Source organism: Oncorhynchus tshawytscha, linkage group LG11 (genome assembly GCF_018296145.1).
Source record: "Oncorhynchus tshawytscha isolate Ot180627B linkage group LG11, Otsh_v2.0, whole genome shotgun sequence".
NCBI lineage: Eukaryota > Metazoa > Chordata > Actinopteri > Salmoniformes > Salmonidae > Oncorhynchus > Oncorhynchus tshawytscha.
The window spans coordinates 51,732,361-51,753,527 of NC_056439.1; the positions used below are offsets into that span (position 1 = coordinate 51,732,361).

Here is a 21,167-nt window from a genome sequence, read left to right on the forward strand (position 1 = left end):
AAATTCTAACCTGCTTACGTAAGGCCAAATCGGACAAATACTGTATCAAATCTAGTCATAACCCGCACGCACCACACGGTTCGGATGATTTCATTCACTTTCTTTTGAGTTTCTGGAGACCAGAGGACACTTTTTGTTGTTGTTCCGGTGAGAGATAATGTTGGGATGGGGAGGATATCATCGGACAGACAGGCGGAGGACAGTAGCCAACTACAGGAAAACGACTCGACTCTCAATCTGTCTGTGTGATGAAAAGCCACATCATCCGCGACTGTTTACTATAACTCAACTGCTTCACCAGCTACAATGATCATGGCTTGGATACGTCCTATACCTGCGCTATTGCTAGCTTTTACCACCACAGCTGACAAGACAGAAGTGAACCTTAAAACAATACGGAGATCTATTGCCAGCTATCTGTTATATGCTATCTATCTATATATATATATATATATATTTTTTTGCCTTATCGCCGCCTTTGAGAGAAGTGATATTCTGCAGTTAATATCCCGGATTCGTACAAAAAGCATCACACAGATTAACCAGATACTCGAGTGATTAACCAGATTCTCCAGTGATTAACCAGATACTCCAGTGATTAACCAGATACTCCAGTGATTAACCAGATACTCCAGTGATTAACCAGATACTCCAGTGATTAACCAGATTCTCCAGTGATTAACCAGATTCTCGAGTGATTAACCAGATACTCCAGTGATTAACCAGATACTCCAGTGATTAACCAGATACTCCAGTGATTAACCAGAATCTCCAGTGATTAACCAGATACTCCAGTGATTAACCAGATACTCCAGTGATTAACCAGATTCTCCAGTGATTAACCAGATTCTCGAGTGATTAACCAGATACTCCAGTGATTAACCAGATACTCCAGTGATTAACCAGAATCTCCAGTGATTAACCAGATTCTCGAGTGATTAACCAGATACTCCAGTGATTAACCAGATACTCCAGTGATTAACCAGAATCTCCAGTGATTAACCAGATACTCCAGTGATTAACCAGATTCTCCAGTGATTAACCAGATTCTCGAGTGATTAACCAGATACTCCAGTGATTAACCAGATACTCCAGTGATTAACCAGATTCTCCAGTGATTAACCAGATTCTCGAGTGATTAACCAGATACTCCAGTGATTAACCAGATACTCCAGTGATTAACCAGAATCTCCAGTGATTAACCAGATTCTCGAGTGATTAACCAGATACTCCAGTGATTAACCAGATACTCCAGTGATTAACCAGATACTCCAGTGATTAACCAGATTCTCCAGTGATTAACCAGATACTCCAGTGATTAACCAGATACTCCAGTGATTAACCAGATTCTCCAGTGATTAACCAGATACTCCAGTGATTAACCAGATACTCCAGTGATTAACCAGATACTCCAGTGATTAACCAGATACTCCAGTGATTAACCAGATACTCCAGTGATTAACCAGATACTCCAGTGATTAACCAGATTCTCCAGTGATTAACCAGATACTCCAGTGATTAACCAGATTCTCCAGTGATTAACCAGATACTCCAGTGATTAACCAGATACTCAAACTCTGTTAAAATGACTGTCTTCAAGATGGAAAGCAGTCGGTAGGAGGCAAGATCAGATGGGACCATTCTAGCCAATGAGAGGACAGATCTCCGATATAAAGTTGTTTTTTTCTCTCAAATGTTTCCGCGATATCACGTGTCCTACTTATACCGGTAACGTTACACTCATAACAACTTAAACAATACGAAACTTATATTCGATCAAATAAAGCCACACCTTGCAAATAAATCATTACTTTTTTTGTTAACCAAATTCCACACTCATTGTAAATAAGAATTTGTTCTTATTCACTGACTTGCCTAGTTTAAATAAAGGTTAAAAAAAAAAACTTTCAAAAAACGCCACCTGCTGGATAAGACAGATTTTGGGCCCATTTATCAATCTCTCTTCGTCTCAACCTCTGATTATCATCATCATCCTCCCAGGCCAGCTGTGCTGTTTTAGCTGATCGCAGTTTATGCGATAACAGAGGCAACGGAAGGTTTGGTTTCCAGAGCCCTTATTTTTCTCGCTTGGTAATGGGCCTTGTTAATAAAAGTTCTGCAACTGGCTAGTTCGAGCTAGCTAGTGAGCTAACTACACGGATTTGTTTTGTGCGTGCCTGTGGTTTTTACAGCCAGAAAGCGAAATATTACGTTTCCCCGCTTTGATAATTGATACTTTTGTATCGACCTCTAGAGTCTAGATACTCGTAGCTTTTGAACGGACAGAATTATTGGACAGAATGTATTATTTTGGCTGAGGACAGAGCATGACAGACATTATTATAATAACCATCATTCATCTACCCTGGTGCTCCGTTCAGTCCAGTACGCCGCGGTGTGAGTAGCCCATCCGGGAAGCGCACATCAGCAGAGGACCATCCTATGCGCCTTCTTGGGTGTCGGGGCCGAGAGGTGCTAAGTATTCCCAGAGCAATTACGTCGGAGTGAGAGGACGACGTTGCCTTGCCATCTCAGGATTAAACCATGGCTAATGAACCTGTCATCCTTAATGTGTATGATATGGTAAGATTGCGTGTTTACACTCAGTGATATTATTTTGCATGGAAATCAATGTAACATACTTAACCTACTATTGTCACACACACACAATATACAATAGTTAGTCTCTTTGCACACACACACACGCTATTTGTTCTATCCTAGTGGGAACCTAAAATGAATTTCCATTCAAAATCCTATTTTCCGTAACCCAAACCCTAAACCTAATTCTAACCCCTTTATCCTCAAGGGGACGTGGGACATGTCACCACGAGGGATTATTTTTCTTGTTTTACTATCCTTGTGGGGACTTTTAGGGGATTTTAGGTCCCCACAAGGATAGAAGAACCAACACACACACACAGGGATGGATTTGACAACCAGGCAGGTGCATAGTTGGCTCCTCACCTCTCCTCTGAAGTCTCCAGGCCAGCAGTCACAGATGAGGACCCCAGTGGAGCTGAAAGTCACAGCTGCTAAAAACGCCTGATTAAATCCCAGTGTTGCTCTGCTTTGTTGGGAGTAGGGACAGACTGGGACCATAAATCAGCCCGGGCATTTCTACCACACCGGCCTATTGTGGTAACAGTATTTTGCTCGAAACTCCACCATTTAGACCGGCCCACTGGGCTAAAGATGTACCGGCCCATCTGGCATTTGCCCGGACTGCTCTATGTCTGGGACCCTCAGGTTGGCACACTACAGGTCATGCAGGGGCTGCTGGAGAAGGGTGAGACTGCAGAGAGAGAGAAGGGTGCTACCCCAGAGAGAGAGAGAAGGGTGCTACCCCAGAGAGAGAGAGAGAAGGGTGCGACCCCAGAGAGAGAGAGAAGGGTGCGACCCCAGAGAGAGAGAGAAGGGTGCTACCCCAGAGAGAGAGAGAAGGGTGCTACCCCAGAGAGAGAGAGAAGGGTGCGACCCCAGAGAGAGAGAGAGAAGGGTGCGACCCCAGAGAGAGAGAGAAGGGTGCGACCCCAGAGAGAGAGAGAGAGAAGGGGTCGACCCCAGAGAGAGAGAGAGAGAGAAGGGGTCGACCCCAGAGAGAGAGAGAGAGAGAGAGAAGGGGTCGACCCCAGAGAGCGAGAGAGAGAAGGGTGCGACCCCAGAGAGAGAGAGAGAAGTGATCATGGGTTGGGACTCGGGAGCACCTCATTGAAAAGCAATGAGTCGATTTGAAATGGAATTCGCCCCAACCCTTGTTCGTAGAGCTCTAGTCCTAAACAATTTTTGAAAAACAACAATAAGAACCTTAGACAAGTGAAGACAGGAATACGTTTGAATTACTGTACTCCGTGCCTGTGCATTGAGAGAACTGAAGGAGTGATGGGTTGATTTCTAAAAGACAGTGACGCAGAGAGACAGACAGAGATATTGGAGGATGGGTGTGAAATGAGGCATGATATTTCTGCATGGAAAGACAATTGAATGTAATGTGGGAGTTCCTCAGAGACTGCAAGCATCATTCCAGTGTTAGACTGCATAGACGCAAGACATAATAGCAAAGCACTCTAGTAATCTAGTCCACAAAATAAAGTTAGCTTCTTTGCATTATCAGTTTACCAATTCTAATTAAGACAGAATAGTTGGTTGGATACCGTATGTGAGAGCCTGCAACAGTAAGCTTATAGATAGTGTTCCACTAGCACCGTGTCAGTCAGGAAAGTCTCTATTATTAATGGAGGGTCCAGCTGGTGGGCTGTGAATGTCTTTTACCCCCCCCTTTCCACCCCACACACACGGGTACAGGATGAGGTCTGATTGCGAGCACAGACTGGAATATGTTCCCGGGGATTTATGCGATGGCATTGAGAAGTGTATCACATCAGTCACAGGCTTCATTAATAAGTGCAGCGAAGACATCGTCCCCACAGTGACCGTACAAACATATCCCAATCAGAAGCCATCCATTACAGGCAACATCCGCACCGAGCTAAAGGCTACAGCTGCCATTTTCAAGGAGCGGGACGCTAAATCCAGACGTTTGTAAGTAATCTCGCTACGCCCTTCGATGAACCATCAAACATGGCAAAGCATCAATACAGGACCAAGATCGAGTCTTACTACACCGGCTCTGACACTCGTCGAATGTGGCAGGGCTCGCAAACTATCACGGATTATAAAGGGAAACCCAGCCGTGAGCTGCCCAGTGACGCAAGCTGAACCATGCATAAGACCACCAGCTGTTCTGGATGACTGCTGTGATCATGCTCTCTGTAGCTGATGTGTGTAAGACCTTTTAAACAGGTTAACATTCACAAAGCCGCAGGGCCAGACGGAGCGTGCGTTGACCACCTGCCAAGTGTCTTCACTGACATTCCCAACCTCTCCCTGATCTAGTCTGTAATACTTACATGTTTCAAATAGACCACCATAGTCCCTTTGACCAAGAACGCCAAGGTAACCGGTCTAAATAGCTATCGGCCCGAAGCACTCACATCTGTAGCCATGAAATGCTTTGAAAGGCTGGTCATGGCTCACATCAACACCATCATCCCAGAAACTTAGACCCACTCCAATTTGCATACCGCCCCAAAAGATCCACAGATGATGTAATCTCTATTGCACTCCACACAGTCCTTTCCCACCTGGACAAAGGGAACACCTACATGAGAATGCTGTTAATTGACAGCATTCAATACCATAGTGCCCTCCAAGCTCACTAAGCTAAGGACCCTGGGCTTAAACACCTCCCTCTGCAACTGGATCCTTGACTTCCTGCTGGTTAGAGGTGGTTAGAGTGGGCAACAACACATCCTCCACGCTGATCCTTGGCATTGGGGCCCCTCAGGGGTGCGTGCTTAGTACTCGCTGTTAACCCACGACTGCATGGCCACACACGACTCGGTGGTAGGCCTGATCACCGACGATGATGAGTTAGCCTACAGCAAGGAGGTCCAAGACCTGGCAGTGTGGCGCTAGGACAACAACCTCTCCTTCAATGTCAGCAAGCCAAAGAGCTGATCGTGGACTACAGGAAACGGAGGTTCGAGCCACGCCCCCATCCACACCAACGAGCACGTTCACATCGACTGGGCTGTCGTGGAGCAGGTCGAGAGCTTCAAGTTCATCGGTGTGTCCACATTACTAAGGAATTATCATGGTCCTACCACACCAACACAGTCGTGAAGAGGTCACGACACCACCTTTTCCCCCTCCGGAGGCTGAAAAGATTCAGCATGGGCCCTTAAATCCTCAAAAGGTTATACAGCTGCAACAATGAGAGCATCTTGACTGCCTGCATCACCGCTTGCTATGGCAACTGCTTGGGACCCGACCACTAGGCACTACAGAGGATATTGCATACCGCAGAGATCCCTACCAGCCAGGACCTCTACACTAGGCAGTGTCAGACGAAGGCCCTAACAGTTGTAAAAGACTCCAGCCACCTAAGTGATAGACTGTTCTCTCTGCTGCTGCTCGGCAAGCGGTACAGATGCACCAGGTCTGGAACCAACAGGACGCTGAACAGCTTCTACCCCCAAGCGAAATACATTCAGAAAGTATTCAGAACCCTTGACTTTTTCCACAATTTGTTACATTACATCCTTATTCTAAAATGTATTCAATTGTATTTTCCACACAATACACCATAATGACAAAGCAAAAAAACAGATTTTTAGAAATGATACACATTTTATTAAGCATAAGAAACTGAAATAACACATTTACATAAGTATTCAGGCCCTTTACTCAGTACTTTGTTGAAGCACCTTTTGGTAGCGATTACAGCCTCGAGTCTTCTAGGGTATGACGCTACAAGCTTGGCACACCTGTATTTGGGGAGTTTTTCCCATTCTTCTCTGCAGATCCTCTCAAGCTCTGTCAGGTTGGATGGGGAGCGTCGCTGCACAGCTATTTTCAGGTCTCTCCAGAGATGTTCAATCGGGTTCAAGTCGGGGCGCTGACTGGGCCACTCAAGGACATTCAGAGACTTGTCTCGAAGCCACTCCTGCGTTGTCTTGGCTCTGTGCTTAGGGTTGTTGTCCTGTTGGAAGGTGAATCTTCGCCCCAGTCTGAGGTCGTGAGAGCTCTGGAGCAGGTTTTCATCAAGGATCTCTCTGTACTTTTCTCTGTTCATCTTTCCCTCGACCCTGACTAGTCTCCCAGTCTCTGCCACTGAAAAACATCCCCACAACATAATGCTGCCACCACCATCCTTCACCATAGGGATGGTGCCTGATTTCCTCCAGACGTGACACTTGGCATTCAGGCCAAAGAGTTCAATCTTGGTTTCATCAGACAATAACACCTTATTTGTCATGGTCTGAGAGTCCTTTAGGTGCCTTTTGGCAAACTCCAAGCGGGCTGTCATGTGCCTATTACAAAGGAGTGGCTTCCATCTGGCCACTCTACCATAAAGGCCAGATTGGTGGAGTTCTGCAGAGATGGTTGCCCTTCTCGAAGGTTCTCCCAACTCTGGAATTCTGTCAGAGTGACCATCGGGTTCTTGGTCACCTCCCTGACCAAGGCCCTTCTCTCCCGATTGCTCAGTTTGGCCGGGCGGCCAGATCTAGGAAGAGTTGGTGGTTCCAAATTTCTTCCATTTAAGAATGATGGAGGCCACTGTGTTGTAAACATTTTTTGGTAGCCTTCCCCAGATCTGTATCTCGACACAATCCTGTCTCGGAGCTCTGGCAAATCCTTCGACCTCATGGCTTGATTTTTTTGCTCTGACATGCACTGTCAACTGTGGGACCTTATATAGACAGGTGTGTGCTTTCCCAAATCATGTCCAATCAATTGAATTTATCCACAGGTGGACTCCAATCAAGTTGTAGAAACATCAAGGATGATCAATGGAAACAGGATGCACCTGAGCTCAATGTAGAGTCTCAAACCAAAGGGTCTGAATACCTGTTTATTATTTTTTTTTAAATGTGTACTTTTTTAACCCCTTTTCTCCCCAATTTCGTGTTATCCAATTGGTAGTAGTTACAGTCTTGCCCCATTGCTGCAACTCCCATATGGACTCGGGAGAGGCGAAGGTCGAGAGCCGTGTGTCCTCCGAAACACAACCCAGCCAAGCCGCACTGCTTCTTGACACAACGCCCACTTAACCCGGAAGCCAGCCGCACCAATGTGTCGGAGGAAACACCTGGCGAACCGTGTCAGCGTGCATTGCGCCCAGCCCGCCACAGGAGTCGCTAGTGCGTGATGGGATCGTAACATCCCTGCCGGCCAAGCCCTCCCCTAACCCGGACGACGCTGGGCCAACTGTGGTCTCCAGGTCACAGCCGTCTGCAACAGAGCCTGGACTCGAAACCAGAACCTTTAGTGGCACAGCTAGCACTGCGATGCAGTGCCTTAGACCACTGCGCCACTCGGGAGGCCGGCCTGAATGTTTTTATTTGTAATAAATTTGCACACATTTCTAAAAACCTGTTTTCGCTTTGTCATTATGGGAACCCCGGGGATATAGCCAAGTTATTACCTGATACTTCCTGTATATATATCCATGTTATTACCTGATGCTTCCTGTATATATATCCATGTTATTACCTGGTACTTCCTGTATATATCCATGTTATTACCTGGTATCCCGGGTATATAGCCATGTTATTACCTGGTACCCCGGGTAAATAGCCATGTTAGTACCTGGTACCCCGTCTATATAGCCATGATATTACCTGATACTTCCTGTATATAGCCATGTTATTACCTGGTACTTCCTGTATAAAGCCATGTTATTACCTGGTACTTCCTGTATATAGCCATGTTATTACCTGGTACTCCCTGTATATAGCCATGTTATTACCTGGTACTCCCTGTATATAGCCATGTTATTACCTGGTACTTCCTGTATATAGCCATGTTATTACCTGGTACTTCCTGTATATAGCCATGTTATTACCTGGTACTCCCTGTATATAGCCATGTTATTACCTGGTACTCCCTGTATATAGCCATGTTATTACCTGGTACTCCCTGTATATAGCCATGTTATTACCTGGTACTCCCTGTATATAGCCATGTTATTACCTGGTACTCCCTGTATATAGCCATGTTATTACCTGGTACTCCCTGTATATAGCCATGTTATTACCTGGTACTCCCTGTATATAGCCATGTTATTACCTGGTATCCATTATGTATTTATTCCTTGTGTTATTATTTTTCAATTTTTCTCTCTGCATTGTTGGAAATGGCCCATCAGTAAGCATTTCACTGTTCGTCTACACCTTGTTTGTTTATGAAGCGTGTGACAAATAAAATGTGATTTTAGGGAGGAGAATCTGTGGTGATGGGGTGCTACCGAAAGTCTGGGTCCATACGTACAAAGTTGATCTCGGATCAGGTCTTCCCTGTCCCATGTGACCTTATTATCTCTGCTCTAAAAGGCTAAACTGAAAACAGCACTTCTAATCTGAGACACTCGATTAGCCTTTATTACAGGTACCCTGATTGGGAAGAGAGGGTTTCTGTAAGAGAGGGGAGGAATAGGACCATCACTGTATGTGTAGGGGAAATTATGAGTAGCATCCTTTTTGAACTTTCCCGGTGTTTCTGTGTGGTTTGGTGGTCAATGCTTCTATTAACACTTTGATTACAATTTTACTGTGCATTTAATTTCAGGATTTGAAATTCAAAATACAAAATGTGTGTTTTTTTTAATTTTTATTTTTAAACACGCAAACTCGCTCTCATATTTCAGTTTTGAAGGGGGGAAAAATGGCATTCCAACCGTTCCAGGACATCTAACTGTTGAATCTCTCTCTTCTCTTCTCTCTGTCTCTCTCTCTCTTTCTCTGTCTCGCTCTCTCTGTCTCTTTCTCTGTCTCTCTCTCTCTGCTCTCTCTCTCTCTCTCTCTTCTCTCTGTCTCTCTCTCTCTTCTCTCTCTCTCTCTCTCTCTCTTCTCTCTCTCTCTCTATATTCAGTACTGGATCAACGAGTACACTTCCACTCTGGGTGTTGGAGTCTACCACTCAGGCATTGAGATCTATGGCCGAGGTACAGAGGAAGACCTTCATTACTTTTTCATTCATCCAGCCATTCACTCACTCACCCATTCATTCATTCAGTCAGTGTGCTGTTGGCTAAATGGAATGTTCGATGTGGAACGTCTCTCTCTCTACAGCTTCCATCCCATTGAGGTTCTGTCATTTTATTGTTCTTTCCTCCCGAGTTACTCACCATTGAATCATAATGTGTGGAGAGAGAGAGTTTTCCGACCGACCGACCGACCTTATTTATTAAACACTTGATGAAAGGCATCTGGCAGGTGTAAATACACCCATACACACACATGTGATTTTTATGTATCTCTTACACGTGTGATTTTTATGTATCTCTTACACGTCTGCATTTTCTCGAATTTGATGATATAATCGTCAAGCCTGTTCAAAAGATTAGGGGACACGACCCAGAAGTAACGCAGAAGATCACGTAACTTTCACAGGGTAATTCATCGTTTAAAAAAAATATGAGGATGTTTTTTTCTGCGTTATAATAGATTAAGTAGTCATGAGGAGCCTATCAGCCAGGATGACACATTGATCGAACACCACACGATATCTTCTCACACCAACATGATATCTTCTCACACCAACACAATATTTTCTCACACCAACACGATATCTTCTCACACCAACACGATATCTTCTCACACCAACACGATATCTTCTCACACCAACACGATATCTTCTCACACCAACACGATATCTTCTCACTTTCAGCTTGCTACACAGTTCCTTTGTTGGAAGGCGAGGTGGTGACAGCATTTCTTTTTCTCTTTTCATTCCTCACACCTGTAATGTGAGCGACGATACATCTCTGATGTTCAATGTGTTCCTTTCTTCTCATCTTTATTACAGAGTTTGCGTATGGAGGTCATCCGTACCCATTTAGTGGTATATTTGAAATAAACCCTGGAAACACCACTGAATTAGGAGAGACCTTCAAATTCAAGTGAGTTTACTTCATCACAGACACACACAGGGTTCTACAGAGTGCCTTGTCACATAAAAAAGTGGTCAATGATATATTGTAATAAATGAGGCTAATGCTATTCATTGAAGGCATGTATTCAATTTTTGCTTACACTGAAACTCCCAAAGTCATATCCAACCATTATACTAATTTAAAGCAATAGTCATGCGTGGTCGCCTACAGTAGCTGGTCATTTCAGCGCCATTTTGATTGGGACAGCCCAATCGCGCTGCTTTGATTCAAGTTTGGGGGACTCCTCTATAAATCATTCCATTTTTGTTTTCACTGAATCATTAGGTAACAATTAGAATGGGGAAATGTGCGCTAAATTGATGTGAGTGCTAATGATCATTATTTATGTTTGCTCATATATTAGCCAATCAGAACATTTTGCTAACTTGTTATGCAAGTGTATATTTGGTTAATTGATCTCTGGCTGGACAAGTAAAAGTGGTAGATAATTTATTTGTTTGCTCATCGATCACTAATCAGAAACATTTAGCTTGCAACAATGTAACCTAAATCAAGAGTATTATGTATCTATTGACTCGCGTCGTAGCCTTCTATAGAGTCTAGGCTATTTTTCTATCATCCCAATCGCAAAATTCTGACTCCTGTCTCGCATAAATTCCTAACTTTATTCTGTAATCCATAGGTTGCATTAAAAAGCACGTCTCTTGCCATGTCAAAATACTGCTTTAAAACATTTCACCCGCTTCTCTGCGCTGTCTCGTATTGCTGCCCCCTATGAGAGCTTCAGTAGAGAATGTGTGATCAACAAACCGTAGGCGAGGAGATATGGATTTTTTTTTAAAAACAGTTACCTTGATATTAAAACTATTTCCACTCTCCATCGCCCTTTTATTCATGAGCTGATCTATCTGTATAATCATCAACTTGATTTTGACAAATAGGAGATATTTTGTCATTCGTTGGAGGTTATCTAGTAAGCTTAGAAAACTTCAGTCATTTGCATTTAGTTTAATTGCGGTTACAAGTTTGTATGATTGGACGACGCTGCGCTCTCTGTCGAGATAGACTAGACCTACTGCTGAAATGCACTGAATTAACTGAGGAACATAATAAAGTTTCTGAATGTATGACTGGCATGTTTCGCAATTCACAACAGTGTCATTGGCGATCAAAGTTACTGTGTCATTATCAGTTTCACTTTGCTCTAATATCTTTACATAGTGGCGCAGCCAAGCCGCTAATGTGGCGCAGCGACAATCTTATTTTCGGAGAACCCTGGCATAGTGACCATATATTGGTTTTAAACGCTTTAAATTAGCTTTTTTTTTTGCGGAATTTTTGAATGTTTAATTTCTCTACATCTTTTCAGAGAATTTGGTAGTACGTCAAACCGGCTTTACAACCGCGGACCACGTGTATATATACGTATATATATATATACTTGCTCGTTATTACTGCATTGTCGGAACTAGAAGCACAAGCATTTCGCTACACTCGCATTAACATCTGCTAACCAAGTGTATGTGACAAATAAAATTTGATTTGATTTGATTTAGAATGGAGGGGGCGAGCGATTTGCTGGTGTCAATGTTGTGAACAGAGAGCCCCATGGTGGCGGTGGGGTTATGGTAAGGGCAGGCATAAGCTACGGACAACGAACACAATTGCGTTTTATCAATGGCAATTTGAATGCACAGGAATACCATGAAGATATACTGTGGCCCATTGTGAGGACCATTTTGTTTATTTCTTTTTTTACCATTTTCTTTCTCCCCAATTATGATCTTGTCTCATTGCTGCAACTCCCCAACGGGCTCAGGAGGCGAAGGTCGAGTCATACGTCCTTAAAAACACCGCGCTTCTTAACAGCCGCCCCGCTTAACCCGGAAGCACCTTTCACCTGACGAACCGAGGTCAGCCTGCAGGCGCACCGCCCCGCTCGCTAGAACGCGATGAGCCAAGTCATGTGAAATTCATAGATTAGTGCCTAATGAAGTTATTTAAATGGACTGATTTCCTCATATCAACTGTAACTCAGTAAAAATGTTGAAAGTGTTGCATGTTGTGTTTTTATATTTTTGTTCAGTATTGTTTAGGCTTACATTAGGCCTATACACTGGTGCAAAAATGACCCAATAGTCATTCTTGAGTAAAAGTAAAGGTACCTTAATAGAAAATGACCCAATAGTCATTCTTGAGTAAAAGTAAAGATCCCTTAATAGAAAATGACCCAATAGTCATTCTTGAGTAAAAGTAAAGGTACCTTAATAGAAAATGACCCAATAGTCATTCTTGAGTAAGAGTAAAGGTACCTTAATAGAAAATGACTCAAGTAAAAGTGAAAGTCACCCAGTAAAATACTACTTGAGTAAAAGTCTAAAATTAGTTTTTTTTAAAATATATATATGATGTACTACCACATAAGTGTGTATATATATATATATATATATATATATATATATATATATATATATATATACTTAAGTATCAAAAGTACAAGTATAAATAATTTCAAATTCCTTATTTTAAGCAAAGCAGACGGACACATTTTCTTATTTCCAGATAGGGGCTCAATCCAACACTCAGACATCCTTTACAAACAAAGCATGTGTTTAGTGAGTCCTCCAGATCAGAGGCAGTAGAGATGACCAGGGATGTTCTCTGTTTAGTGAGTCCTCCAGATCAGAGGCAGTAGGGATGACCAGGGATGTTCTCTGTTTAGTGAGTCCTCCAGATCAGAGGCAGTAGAGATGACCAGGGATGTTCTCTGTTTAGTGAGTCCTCCAGATCAGAGGCAGTAGAGATGACCAGGGATGTTCTCTGTTTAGTGAGTCCTCCAGATCAGAGGCAGTAGAGATGACCAGGGATGTTCTCTGTTTAGTGAGTCCTCCAGATCAGAGGCAGTAGGGATGACCAGGGATGTTCTCTGTTTAGTGAGTCCTCCAGATCAGAGGCAGTAGAGATGACCAGGGATGTTCTCTGTTTAGTGAGTCCTCCAGATCAGAGGCAGTAGGGATGACCAGGGATGTTCTCTGTTTAGTGAGTCCTCCAGATCAGAGGCAGTAGAGATGACCAGGGATGTTCTCTGTTTAGTGAGTCCTCCAGATCAGAGGCAGTAGAGATGACCAGGGATGTTCTCTGTTTAGTGAGTCCTCCAGATCAGAGGCAGTAGGGATGATGACCAGGGATGTTCTCTTGATAAGTGTGTAAATTAGACAATTTTCCTGCTAAGCATTCAAAATGTACTTTTGGGTGTCAGGGAAAATGTATGGAGTAAAAAGTACATAATTTTCTTTAGGAATGTAGTGAAGTAAAAGTTATCAAAAATATGTAAAGTAAAGTACAGATGCCACAAAAAAATACTTAAGTAGTACATGAAAGTATTTTTACTTCAGTACTTTACACCACTGGGCCTATATGAATCCAACCTTTTGAAGCACATCTCCCGAGAAGCTAATCCTTTTCCGTTCCTCCTGGGCCAATCAAATGTGCCTAAACCTACTGTCAAGTTACCATGTTGTTTAGCTAGCTAGGTAACATGACTGAACAACGTTGTTTGTTACCATGTTGCTAGGTAACATGACTGAACAACGTTGTTTGTTACCATGTTGCTAGGTAACATGACTGAACAACGTTGTTTGTTACCATGTTGCTAGGTAACATGACTGAACAACGTTGTTTGTTACCATGTTGCTAGGTAACATGACTGAACAACGTTGTTTGTTATCAAACCAATAACTATATAATATGCACTCGAATCCCAACAATTATTTTTTTTTAAAGACACCTTCGGTAATATGGGTCATATTTTTTAACCGTTTAGGCTAGAGACAAGTAGTTTTCTTTGCTGTAAAGCTGCAAACATGCCCTCCAATAAGCTGTATGTAGAGCAGGTGAGTGAGGGCTGGTAGAGGATGTCCCTGGATGAGTACAGCTGCCACTTGATATGAGCATGAAAGTGAAGTGGATATTATTGCACCTGCTCATACAAGAGACTAGTGGCTGTTGCTTGAATTCAACGGAATCTATAAACACAAATGACTTTATAAACACTTTTTTCCTTTATTTCACCTTTATTTAACCAGGTAGGCTAGTTGAGAACACCTTTATTTAACCAGGTAGGCTAGTTGAGAACACCTTTTATTAACCAGGTAGGCTAGTTGAGAACACCTTTATTTAACCAGGTAGGCTAGTTGAGAACACCTTTATTTAACCAGGTAGGCTAGTTGAGAACACCTTTTATTAACCAGGTAGGCTAGTTGAGAACACCTTTATTTAACCAGGTAGGCCAGTTGAGAACACCTTTATTTAACCAGGTAGGCTAGTTGAGAACAAGTTCTCATTTACAACTGCGACCTGGCCAAGATAAAGCAAAGCAATTCGACACATACAACAACACAGAGTTACACATGGAATAAACAAAACATACAGTCAATAATACAGTAGAACAAAAGAAAACAAAAAGTCTATATACAGTGAGTGCAAATGAGGTAAGTTAAGGAAATAAATAGGCCATGGTGGCGAAGTAATTACAATATACCAATTAAACACTGGAATGGTAGATCGGCAGAAGATGAATGTGCAGGTAGAGATACTGATCAACATGGAAACAGGAAACAGGATGCATGTTTTGGAATAGCTGTATTCTGTACAGACTTCCTTATTTTCACTCTGTCATTAGGTTAGTATCATGGAGTATGTATGATACTAACCTAATGACAGAGTGAAAATAAGGAAGTCTGTACAGAATACAGCTATTCCAAAACATGCATCCTGTTTCCAACAAGGCACTAAAGTTATACTGCAAAAAATGTGGCAAAGCAATTAACTTTTTGTCCTGAATACAAAGTGTTATGTTTGGGGCAAATCCAATACAACACATTACTGAGAACCACTCTCCATACTTTCAAGCATAGTGGTGGCTGCATCATGTTATGGGTATGCTTGTCATCGTTAAGGAGTGGGGAGTGTTTCAGGATAAAAAATAAATGGAATGGAGCTAAGCACAGGCAAAACCCTGGAGGGAAACCTGTTTCAGTCTGCTTTCCAGCAGACACTGGGAGATGAATTCACATTTCAGAAGGACAATAACCTAAACACACAAGGACACATCTACACTGGCGTTGCTTAGTAAGAAGACAGTGAATGTTCCTGAGTGGCCAAGATACAGCTTTGACTTAAAATCTGCTTGAAAATCTATGGCAAAACTTGAAAATGGTTGTCTAGCCATGACTTTGAAAAGAATAATGGGCAAATATTGTAGAATCAATGTGTGCAACGCTCTTACAGACTTACCCAGAAAGCCTCACAGCTGTAATCACTGTCAAAGGGGATTGTAACTCAGGGGTGTGAATATTTATGTAAATTAGATATTTCTGCATTTCATTTTGTCATTATTTCACTTTGTCATTATGGAATATTGTGCGTAGAGGGGCGAGAAACATCTATTTAATACATTTTAGAATAAGGCTGTAACACAACAAAAGTCAAGAGTTATGAATACATTCTGAAGGCACTGTATATATTAATCAGATAGCACCAAATGTTCTCTAAACACCAGACTGAGACGCTTGTAGGAAGACCACAACATCAGCTGCTACAGAATCACACAGTGTGACAGATACATTATCATTGTGTCCCAGACCCAGAATGGAGCCAAACTTTAACCATAACATTCAACACCGGTAGACTTTTTATAGGTAGTAACCTCCGTACTTATAGGTAGGAACCTCAGTACTTATAGGTAGGAACCTCAGTACTTATAGGTAGGAACCTCAGTACTTATAGGTAGTATCCTCAGTACTTATAGGTAGTATCCTCAGTACTTATAGGTAGTATCCTCAGTACTTATAGGTAGGAACCTCAGTACTTATAGGTAGGAACCTCAGTACTTATAGGTAGGAACCTCAGTACTTATAGGTAGGAACCTCAGTACTTATAGGTAGTATCCTCAGTACTTATAGGTAGTATCCTCAGTACTTATAGGTAGTATCCTCAGTACTTATAGGTAGTATCCTCAGTACTTATAGGTAGGAACCTCAGTACTTATAGGTAGGAACCTCAGTACTTATAGGTAGTATCCTCAGTACTTATAGGTAGTATCCTCAGTACTTATAGGTAGTATCCTCAGTACTTATAGGTAGTATCCTCAGTACTTATAGGTAGGAACCTCAGTACTTATAGGTAGGAACCTCAGTACTTATAGGTAGGAATCTCAGTACTTATAGGTAAGAACCTCAGTACTTATAGGTAGTATCCTCAGTACTTATAGGTAGTATCCTCAGTACTTATAGGTAGTATCCTCAGTACTTATAGGTAGGAACCTCAGTACTTATAGGTAGGAACCTCAGTACTTATAGGTAGGAACCTCAGTACTTATAGGTAGTATCCTCAGTACTTATAGGTAGGAACCTCAGTACTTATAGGTAGGAACCTCATTACTTATAGGTAGGAACCTCAGTAGTTATAGGTAAGAACCTCAGTACTTATAGGTAGTATCCTCAGTACTTATAGGTAGGAACCTCAGTACTTATAGGTAGTATCCTCAGTACTTATAGGTAGGATCCTCAGTACTTATAGGTAGGAACCTCAGTACTTATAGGTAGTATCCTCAGTACTTATAGGTAGTATCCTCAGTACTTATAGGTAGTATCCCTAGTACTTATAGGTGGGAACCTCCAGTACTTATAGGTAGGAACCTCAGTACTTATAGGTAAGAACCTCAGTACTTATAGGTAGGAACCTCAGTACTTATAGATAAGAACCTCAGTACTTATAGGTAGTTTCCTCAGTACTTATAGATAAGAACCTCAGTACTTATAGGTAGTTTCCTCAGTACTTATAGGTAGGAACCTCAGTACTTATAGGTAGTATCCTCAGTACTTATAGGTAAGAACCTCAGTACTTATAGGTAGGAACCTCAGTACTTATAGATAAGAACCTCAGTACTTATAGGTAGTTTCCTCAGTACTTATAGATAAGAACCTCAGTACTTATGGGTAGTTTCCTCAGTACTTATAGGTAGGAACCTCCAGTACTTATAGATAGGAACCTCCAGTACTTAGTTACAGTAAATAATATACAGGTGAGGAATTAATGAAATATTTCCCCGTTACACCCAGCCCCGCTATCTCCAAGTTTGGTATGTCCGTATCAGCTTTGTTTTCTCCTCGTTCTACACAGGGAGGCCATCGCTTTGGGCACAACAGACTTTGCTGTGGAGGATATGGATAAAATCATGGAGGACCTGGGAACAGATTTCAAGGGCAACTCCTACCATCTAATGCACAAGAACTGCAACCACTTCTCATCCTCGCTGTCTGAGGTCAGTATGAGAAACATTCATGCAATTATTCAACATTTTGTTTCTTTGATCACACATACAATATCTGAAATATATTTACGTTATTGTGAATAACTTGATAACTGGATAAAAAACTTTTTTTTTAAATTAATAATGCCTATTGAAAATAAAATACATTTTTAGGTGGAGTATTTTTTTGTTGTTGTCCTCCTTCTATTCCAGCTGTTGTGTGGGCGTGAGATCCCTCGCTGGGTGAACCGCCTGGCCTACTTCAGCTCCTGCGTGCCCTTCCTCCAGACCTGCCTCCCTAAGGAGTGGCTGACCCCCGCTGCCCTCCAGAGCCACATCAGCATGGGGCTCCACAAGGATGAGCGGGAGGCCGGAGAGTCCAGCGACGAGGACCCCAACTCAGCCTCCGGGACCACTGGGGCTGGCACCGGATCCTCACACAGCTGTCGCCATACACGAGTCTGAACCAATAACTGTAGGTCTGAAGAGAATAGCCAATAGGACTATCTTTCAATGACCTTTGACCTCTGGACCAGAAGGTCACCAGCTCAGCCCTGCAGGGGATGTGTAGTGATATTATATCTGTGGGCCTGACTGAATAACCACCTGACCTCATAGTACCACCACTCTGAGAACAGAGACGTGGGACGGATGATTAGTTAGCCTGCTAGTACTAACTCATAAAGCCGCCGGGCCAAGGGGACCTGCAAAATCCACTTGGATCCTTTTCCTGCTTTTCTCCCTTTTTTAGAGTACGATAGATATATTCTGAAGGATTTGTTATAGGCGTTGACAAACTAACTCAGACCATGGCATGGTTCTCTCAGATGGACCACGGCTACATTATGTAGGGGCGGCAGGGTAGCCTAGTGGTTAGAGCGTTGGACTAGTAACCGGAGGGTTGCAAGTTCAAATCCCCGAGCTGACAAGGTACAAATCTGTCGTTCTGCCCTTTGAACAGGCAGTTAACCCCCGGTAGGCCGTCATTGAAAATAAGAATTTGTTCTTAACTGACTTGCCTAGTTAAATAAAGGTAAAGTATGTACTATAGGGCTGGGGTACTTTCTAGTGTTTGTCTTTTTCCCAGGAATTTTTAAACCTTTGTCAGCCTTCATCCCTAATGCCCTCCTTTCAGAGCAGCTTCTTCTTTAGACTAGACGTATATCTGACACCACAGAGATGCACCCTATGCCAATTTTTGGGATGCAGTCTTAAGTATCTCTCAGTCTAAGACTACTGGTATTGTGCCATTAGCAGAAGAGGTTCAATAACTCCCTTACTTGGCCTTCAGTTGTAATCATCAGTGATGCCTGTTTTGTTGATGTGTTTGGGGTAAGTTAATATGCTGGCCATTTTAGAAGTTGAAGAAGCAGAACCATATATAGCGATATATATATTCTCTGTTTGGGAGTAACTACCTGTGGGTTGTTTTGAACGAGCACGTTTCTGTTAAACGTCTTAACTGGAAACAATGTGTCATGAAAAAGCAAAGGATTTGACAACAAGAAGTGAAGACATCTAAATTTAATCTCTGATCGTATTCATTTTATCATATGAATATTTATATTATAGGGTGTTATTTGTCCATAGCATGGTCTCGTGCATTGTTTAACAAGATGGTGTCTTGCACCCCCATGTATTTTTGCCAATTTACCACTATCGTGAATAACACTGTCAGATGACTCTGAAAGTCACACTCTTCTTCCATGGAGATCTTTCACGATGAAACTCATAGTAACTGTTGAATCACAGGCCTTGGATGATACTCACCGCTGCCTCCCCTACTGCCTTCCCAGCTGATTTCACAGAGTGATTGAGTTGGTGTGTATGGGGGGGGCTGGGTTACAGTGGGAGCATTGTGTGAAGGAAAAGGGGTTTTGTTTTCTAAATGTCTTTTTTTAAATTGATGTGGAAATGTCTCTGAATGAGTCGGATTTACACACTTGCTCCCTGAAACAAGGGGGAAGTGGTCCTACCAGTCAAGTCCTGGACTAGTGTACTAAACTGACTACTATCCCATTAAAAAACAACATAAATAATGCTGTTTTCAGATGAGACAGACATGAGGATACATGTTATTCGACCTTTTCGGTTCATGTGTTTATAATGCTGCACTTGTAGATTCAATAGTATGGCTTGTGAAGCCCACTCCATTGTATTCCTGTAGAATAATATTGTCCTTTCTTTCTCTTCTCCTTTGCCTACTGTCTCTGTCTGTCTGCCTCCACCCCCTCTGTAACCCCATCCCCCTCTCAGGAAGGAAATCACATGACCTGTGGTTGTTACACAGGTGTCTCATTACCATACACCATCTCCATGACAACTGGGTGGGGGGGAAACTATTTATTTGTTTATATACTTATATTTTTAAATAATCTATATTTGTATTTATTTTTTAATGCAGTAACTCCTTTTTTTTTGCATTATCAGGAAGATGTGTGTTCTTGTTGAAGTGGGTTCTATAGAGGTCAGTGAATTGAACCCATGGATTTGAAATGGGTTCCATAGAGGTCAGTGAATTGAACCCATGGTTTGAAATGTGTTCTGTAAAGGTCAGTATTCCATACTTTACCATTGACACTTTCTACAGAGAAGAACAGTCGGATAACTTTTTCTATTGTGTCAATTTTAACCTCAATTGGTAATGTGCTTTTCCCTGAATTGAAAGACGATGCCACAATTTTAAGAATGGTAATGGAATAAAAAGATACATGAATAACACCAATATATTTTGTCCTGTTGCATTGCATACAATAAGGCCGCACAGAGTCTGAAACAAACAACATTGAATGGGAGGAAAATCTAACTATGTATTTGTTTTATAGAACCTTCATTTGACTAGGCAAGTGGGAGTGGAGTTGATGGGCGGGGGATAGAATGATGGTCAAAGATAAAAGTGTAAAAAATAAAGTCAAAATAAAACAACAAAAAGTATGTTTTGAATGACACGGAGGGGCAGTGATGTACACATGAGTATACACGTTCATTCAGTGTGGGAATGAGAGTGTGTGTGTGTGTGTGTATATATGGGGGGGTCTTGGGGTGAAATTATTTTTTTTGGGGGGACTGTGGGGCTCTCGGATGGTTGAGGGGCAGCTCTTAGGGAACTGTGGGTGGATCATGGAGGGCAGGTGGCCTGGCGGTTGGGAGCTTGGGCCGGGGGCGGATGGATCGCTGGTTCGGGTCCCTGTTTTTGACTTTGTGGGAGATCTGTCGACGTGACCTAAAGCAGTGCGTTGACCCTGGTTGCTTCTGTGTGTCTGGTTGGAAGTCTGTTAGATGACTAATGTGATGTAGATGTTGAGCGGCTTCACTGCAAGTAGATTGCATGTTTTAAATATTGAACTAAAAAAATAAAGTCGGTTAAGAACAAATTCCTTATTCACAATCACGGCC

At 42.4% G+C, this 21,167-nt stretch overlaps 1 protein-coding gene across 2 annotated transcripts; it reads left to right on the forward strand.

The window, feature by feature from the left end:
* Positions 1-462: 462 nt before the first annotated feature.
* Positions 463-20,498, forward strand: LOC112247674 (deubiquitinase DESI2). 2 transcript variants are annotated; one of them, XM_024416484.2, is made up of 6 exons: positions 463-2,583; positions 9,436-9,508; positions 10,372-10,465; positions 17,642-17,783; positions 17,985-18,246; positions 20,028-20,498. In XM_024416484.2, exons 1-5 carry the CDS (start codon positions 2,545-2,547, stop codon positions 18,234-18,236), a joined length of 600 nt encoding a protein of 199 aa, XP_024272252.1. In that variant the 5' UTR covers positions 463-2,544; the 3' UTR covers positions 18,237-18,246; positions 20,028-20,498. The 2 variants fall into 2 exon arrangements, with proteins under 2 accessions (XP_024272252.1, XP_042186237.1); XM_042330303.1 differs by having other exon boundaries at positions 464-2,583; positions 17,985-20,498.
* The last annotated feature ends 669 nt before the right edge of the window (positions 20,499-21,167 follow it).

What these genes read in the sequence shown, in the direction of transcription:
- LOC112247674 (XM_024416484.2), top strand. Translation starts at nt 2,545, where the DNA reads ATGGCTAATGAACCTGTCATCCTTAATGTGTATGATATG. An exon ending in CATTGAGATCTATGGCCGAG is followed by an intron (nt 9,509 to 10,371) that starts GTACAGAGGAAG and finishes TCTTTATTACAG; the next exon opens with AGTTTGCGTATGGAGGTCAT. An exon ending in GGAGAGACCTTCAAATTCAA is followed by an intron (nt 10,466 to 17,641) that starts GTGAGTTTACTT and finishes CGTTCTACACAG; the next exon opens with GGAGGCCATCGCTTTGGGCA.